Source organism: the organism of the source record quoted next, unplaced genomic scaffold (assembly GCF_019419815.1).
Source record: "Pyrus x bretschneideri cultivar Hongxiangsu unplaced genomic scaffold, Pyrus_bretschneideri_v1 Contig3, whole genome shotgun sequence".
NCBI lineage: Eukaryota > Viridiplantae > Streptophyta > Magnoliopsida > Rosales > Rosaceae > Pyrus > Pyrus x bretschneideri.
The window spans coordinates 5,848,846-5,855,433 of NW_025999612.1; the positions used below are offsets into that span (position 1 = coordinate 5,848,846).

A 6,588-nucleotide genomic window follows, 5' to 3' on the forward strand; every position below is an offset into this window, starting at 1 on the left:
CAACAACTAATTTCCAAAATTTGAACAATTCCCATATTTAATCCTCACACCTTTTATTCCATCAAGTTTCTCACTTGTTGGTAATAGAGGTAATTTTTTTCCGAGTTCGTAATTTTGGCATTTTACATCAATCCACTTTTTCGAAGCCCTCCTTTCTAACCAATAAAAAAGAAGTAAAATAATATCAGATTCGGCTGGAGTATCACTTCCATACACCGTCTTAATCGAAAACAAAATATTAAGAAGGTTTAATTTCAAAGACGATTTAACAAATCTATCTTTGACAAGATCAGAGCAATAAAAAAAGCCCGGATCTGACGAAAACAGAGACACAAAGCTATACACAATCCGATCCCCGGCATGAGAAAAGCAGCAGCAGAAGAAGAAAATATGAACAAAATGCATGAGATTTAACATTTGACTTGAGAAATTTTCCTGTGAGTACAACAATATGACTTAAATATGACTAAAATATGCATGAATCTTGCCCAAATATTATGCGGACCTCGCTGATCCTACATAACACGCGAGTATACAGGGCTACAAAACTCTATGACAACTTGACGTATGATGTAACAATGCAATAAGGACTTTCAGACACCAAATTCCGGTGAAGAACGGAGAAGGCCAAAGATCCAGACACTTTACAGAACTGCTGCTCAAAACCTTTACCACCATCGACTTCGGACGGAACAGCTATTCTCCCGGCATACAGAAGACAGCAGCGGTGGGGGCACGATGGGGTAACTTTTTATATCTCATTTCTCCGATACCATTGGACCAGTTTCTGTTTTCTATTCATCTTTTTCTGCCAAGATAGCAGAGACACAGAAGTCATCACCGCCAACTTCCTCCGATGCAATGCAAGCAAAATATAATTAAAAAATAAGACGAAAAAACTGACTCCCCGATGCTGATTTGGTATACTGACTGCCGTTGACGCAAACGTATCAGCCCAAAAATGGTGATGACCTGACTCTCATGATATGCAATCCCAGACCCCGACTCATGACACCCAAATGCATGTACGAACGAGAATATGCTAAGCAGCAGTCGCCTCAAAAGTTAGTTGCCCGACTGATAGCGATCTTAACCCATTCTGCTGATTCCTTTATCGAAGGATCATCTGACATAAGACATTCATTTAGGAACTCTTTGGCTGACATAGATTGCAGAATTAGCGGACCAACAGCACTACCCAGCGTATCGGCGAGATCTCCAAGTAGCCCAATGGCAGTCTTTATCACCAGATCATCCCTGAAAAAGCAAGCAAAAAATCCAGAAATAAATACCAGAAACTAATATGAGGCGGAAGCAAAAGAAAACAACTATAAACGAAAGGTATACTATAGGTTCCAGAAGGTCTTACATGTCCTTCTCTATGTATAAACTATCCAAGAACTGGAGAACATGAGGTGCATACGGCATCAACAATTGGGTCTTTGGGGAGCCCTTAAATCCTTGCAGGATACCAGAGTAGGCCTCCATAATTCCATTTCTCAATGTATTTGTGTACTCTATCATATCATCATCAACACCTGATGTATGGGCAGATAGCTCTGCGGCACTCTGAAGCATGGGCATAGCATACATCAAATACTTCTCAAAATTCTCCCCAATTGCCAAAGCTAGGTCACCAAAGCATGAAAATATGGGAGGTTTCACTGATCGGTGCAACTGGTTGCTGGACAAATCCTTGAGGAGCTGGGTCATTATCCCATCACAATAAGGTAATACTTTATCCTCCAAAGCCCTGCATACATCCCCCACGACACCAACGGTGATGGCGCAAACCTGATAGTCCTCAAAATTCTGGAGACCCATTTCCAAATATTTATAAAACTCGGTCATGTACTTGGCAAAATCAGAGCCTGTTGAGTAGACAAGAGCTCCAATGGCGAGCATGGCCTCCTCATGAGCTGTGGCACTTTTACTGGCAAATACTCTCAAGAACAGACCCATTAACTGGTCAGCATACTGCATGAAGACATATTTTGTCGGTTCAGATGACCCAAGCTTCTGTATGATGACCTGCAAGCAACCACAAAGAAGGCCTTGTAATTCATTCTGCTTCTCCCTCTCATCAGCTGAAAGCTTTTGCGCCTCAAGAGTCTGGTGGAGTTCCAGCATTATGACAGGAACTAATTGCATCACCAATGGAGCAGTCTCGTCAGTGGAACATCTTACAACTTCATTCAGAGCCTCATAAGCTGCAGTTCGCAAGCGGGATTCTCCAGCATCTTCTCGGTGAGTAACATCTAGAAGGGCCTGGGCAATCTCCTGGAAAAAAGGAGTCAGAGGGGAGGAGGAAGGTTCTGCATCCTCAAAACCCTGGGCCAGAAAATAGAGTGCTCCACAAGCTTTCTCAGCCACATTTGGAACATCTTTCATGCTCTGAAGAAGAACTGTGATAATCTGTTGGCAATTCGCTTGGGTTATTATGGGTGTCTCCAAAGTTGACCCATGAAGAAATTCAAAAATTCTTCCAAGAGTCCAACCAGTAGTGTCCTTCACATGGTTATTTGGATCATTCGTCAAAGCATTTAGCATGAAATTCAGAGCAACATTGACTAGAGGCATGAGCTTGTCAGGGGATGGACCTTCCAAAATAGAACCAAATGCGTAAGTGGCTGCCTCCCTCTGCCTCCAATCTGGCTTTGTAATATTCTCCTCAATAAATGGCATTACAAGTGGAACAACATCATCTCCAACTGTCCGTGCTACCAAGCCCAAGCAAGTTCCACCAGCCATTGCAACATTCCAGGCCACTTCATCCTGATCCTGATCCTCTTCTTGCTTAAGAAGAGTCTCCAATAATAAAGGAATTAGGGCAGGAAGTGCTTGCTTGATAAAGTAAAAGCACGGAATAGAAGAATCCCCAGTAAATTCACCCCCATATTCTTCTAATATGTCAATCTCCTCATCGCAGATTGAACTCCAAAACTCAATGGCTTGAAGTGCAACAGGCTCCTCATCTTCCTTCACAGCCTTAGCAGTGATGCTAAATATATCTTGGATGTACGGAGCCAACTTCTCATAATAGGTTGAAGATATAGAAACCAAGCACTCGAAGGCTGCCTGTCGAATCTTCACTTCAGGGGAAAGAGTAGCCTCACATACAACTCTCACTATGTAGTCACGCTCCATATCATTGGAAAAATTTGCCTGAGCAAAACCCAAAGCGTTATGCAAAGCTCTAGTGGCAGCAAGCCTGACATCATTGTTAGTCTCGGTAGAGTTCATGCCCTGAACTACAGCAGTAAGCATTTTATTCACTTGATCTTGCTCTATAACATCTGGGGATACTTCCTCGCATATGTACCCAAGAGTTTCAAGAGTTGCCTGTCTGGTATGAGGTGGAAGTTGATTATTATTTGACAATAGAGCTTCTATCAGTTCAGGCCACTGTTTGAGTGGCAACTCAATCCCGGCAAGCTTTGCAACAACTTGAGATGCAGTTGACTGAGCATCATGGGCAGGAGAAGAAAGGGTCTTTAACAAACAAGCTCTGATCTGGGCCTTCACAGATGGGTCTAAGGACAACCATCTTTGTCCGAGCTCAAACTTCCTATGTTGTTCTTTGGCATCCAAAGCATTCTTGAGGATCAAGCCCGCTAGTTTACGACTCTCAACAGGCTTCTCATCATTGGCCAATTCTCCAGCAAGAGAGAACAAGAAACTTGGAAGATTTTGTTCTTGAAACTGTCTGAGGCTATCTTCTGCATGCTTGCGTACATTCCCATCAACTGCTTGTGCATTTAAAAGTATTTGGGTAACTTCCATCGCCATTTGAATCTGTAATCAATAATCCAATCAAATTATTAATGATACCAAAACAAATTGTAATCGTATATGCACCAAGTAGAACTGAACTTTGTTAAGTTCTATAAATATATCTTATAAATCACGTTTAGGGAGAAGGCACATGCTGCTATGCCCTAACCAAGTAGCACTGAACATTATGGAATTCTTTATATAAACCATTTTTGTTATCCAACGAAGAAAAGGCATTTAAGGCAAATGAAATAAATCTTGAATCAACCAACAAATCATCTCGTCTACGATTCAACTAGTAGTTCAAATCATACATTTAGTACAAATATCAAACGCATAGAGGTATCAGGACAACTCAGAGGAACAGAGCTTTAAGAGAGAGGGTATCAGGACATTCGGCACACAAAAACTCAGTGATAGAAATAATCCTGATAATCCAAAATATATCACAGAGTATCCCCAGCTTATTTATCAGAACTATTACCGAGTGACAGACAATATATGGGATAATAATCAGCGATACCCAATTAACCTATGCATCCATTAATCACCCCTACTCACAATACCCAAGTAAAAATTTGAACGCATTCCATATTACAACAAAATTAGGAAAAAAAAAAAATTCACTCACGACAATTAGAAGAAAAAAAACCTCCTTTACTAACCCTCATAACCCTAGTTTTGGTAACCGAAAAGAAAACACAACTAGCAACTAATCATGCATATAATTTCTCCTTGTAATCTATTCCGAAAACACTTCCCAACTTAGCAACACGACACTAGTAATAGCAGTCTACAGTGCACATAACTTGAATTGATCAGATACAAACAGTCTGATCTAAGATCAAAATTAACAGAACAAGCAGAAAACAATTGCAAATCTTGGATCAAAGATTTCATATCTGAGCGAGAAAACTGTAATCACTAATCAGAAAACACAAAAATGCAAATAAACATTACACAAAAAGAGAGGATTGAAATTCAAACTTACTAACCCCCTTCACTAAACCTCATAAAACCCTAGTTTCGCTAACCGAAACGAAAACACAACCAAAAACTAATCAAGCATAACATTTCTCTTTGTTGACTATTCCGAAAAAGGTTCCCAACTGAGCGGAAACGAAACAGTAATAGCAGCTTACAGTGCACACTGAGTACGGATAACTGACAAAACCCTAGAAACATCGGATATTCAAAATTATGGACTCCTCCACTTTTCCCCAAACAACATTTGAATTTCAATCACAAAAAAGTTACAAAATTACTGATTGATTCTAATACAAAGAATTAACAAAATAAGCAAACAACTAATCCAAATCTCGGATCAAAGATTTCAGATCACAGCGAGAAAACATGAATCGGAAAACGCAGAAGTGCCACTAAATGTTACACAAAAATGGAGAATCGAAATTCGAACTTACTCCGAGTTGGTGGGTGGACTCGGTGAGAGAGCGATCAAGTGATCAATCCGAGTCGAAGACCGAGTTGAAGGAAGAAGGAGGAGGAGGAGAGCAGAAGCGCGGCGACTCTGAAACCCTAGCAGAGTGTGGGAAAAAAAGCAAATATGCCAATATTGTAAAAGCTGGGATTTGCAAAAAACAACGATATCTTGTTTTTATGATTTCTCCAGGGTTTCCACGCGGGGTCTTCGGCGAGTGTGAGCGTGTGGCTTAAGGAAGGAGAAGGGGATTGGAGGTGAGGCGGTTTGGTGGGGCCATGGGTTTTGGCGAGGATGGGCTTGGGCTGGCCGTGGTTTGATTGGGCGTGGTTCGTACGATGTTGTGGGACGTGTGGAATGGGGTGTCACTGTATTATTTAGCACCGTTATTAATACAGTTGTTTATTTAATTTTGTATGGGGTTTGATCCGCTGAAAGGCGCTAATCAGTGTTTGCCACAAAATTTCATTTTGTAATTTACGTGTTGCATTTGTGTTCAACTGCAATTTATACAATGTATTTAAACATGAGAAATGGAGTAGTGCCTACAGACGGAAGATATTTATATTTGGCTTCAGCCTGGTGATGTAGTGGTTTTGGTCGGAAGATATATATATATATATATATATATTTAGCTTTGGTCGGGTGTTGTAGTGGCTTCAGTCGATTATGATACTACTACTATATATGATATATGTTTTATAAAGTTTTATGGCATGCTAAGATTTTCGGAAAACCTATTACTTACTATGCTATCGAGTTTTCATAAACTTTGGGGGTTCGTATGTTAGTAAATAATTGTTTCAGTACTGCTTATATATCAACTTGGTCCACTCATGTTTTGTTTTGCACCCCCTCAAGACTTAGATTCGAGGCGTACAATCCCGACGTCAAGGCACTCCCGCATTGGTATCTCAAGTCCTCTCGGTGTAGGACCTATTCCTTTGTTCATTCAATTTTATATTATTTCTTTTTAGTGTTTTGGATTAGTTGTATGATGTGAACACGTTCCACAATTGCATATTCATTATAATTAAATTTACAAGTTTCATTTATGTTAGTTATTTGTTGTTAGTTATCATGCATTCTTTTATGGCTTCGTCACCTTCGGGTGTCGCCCAGCACATGCCTACCATAGTGTTTAGAGGATATCAAGGTCGGGCATGTCAATTCATATAGAAAACAATCTAATTTATCTAAAAATGAGAAGAGCTTGGCTCCTTAAAAGGTTACGGAGGAGTTCCTCCACAAAACACTTCGTGGCCTACTCACAGAATTTCAAAACATGTCATATTATAAATTATTAGGTAAAGATTATCTCTATAAAATATCAATTAAAACTAGGACCATTTAGTCAGCTCTTAAGAAATTATGAT

General features: G+C 40.1%; 1 protein-coding gene across 1 annotated transcript; it reads right to left on the bottom strand.

Moving 5' to 3' along the window:
- Window positions 1-391: 391 nt before the first annotated feature.
- On the bottom strand, window positions 392-5,371 carry LOC103949271 (importin subunit beta-1-like). Its single transcript, XM_009360374.3, has 3 exons — window positions 5,196-5,371; window positions 1,370-3,795; window positions 392-1,257 (listed from the first exon to the last, which is right to left on the bottom strand). The coding sequence occupies exons 2-3, from the start codon at window positions 3,787-3,789 to the stop codon at window positions 1,059-1,061; spliced, it is 2,619 nt and encodes an 872-aa protein (XP_009358649.2). The 5' UTR covers window positions 3,790-3,795; window positions 5,196-5,371; the 3' UTR covers window positions 392-1,058.
- Window positions 5,372-6,588: the final 1,217 nt, after the last annotated feature.

What these genes read in the sequence shown, in the direction of transcription:
- LOC103949271 (XM_009360374.3), bottom strand. Translation starts at nt 3,789, where the DNA reads ATGGCGATGGAAGTTACCCAAATACTTTTAAATGCACAAGCAGTTGAT. An exon ending in TTATACATAGAGAAGGACAT is followed by an intron (nt 1,258 to 1,369) that starts GTAAGACCTTCT and finishes TTGCTTTTTCAG; the next exon opens with GGATGATCTGGTGATAAAGA.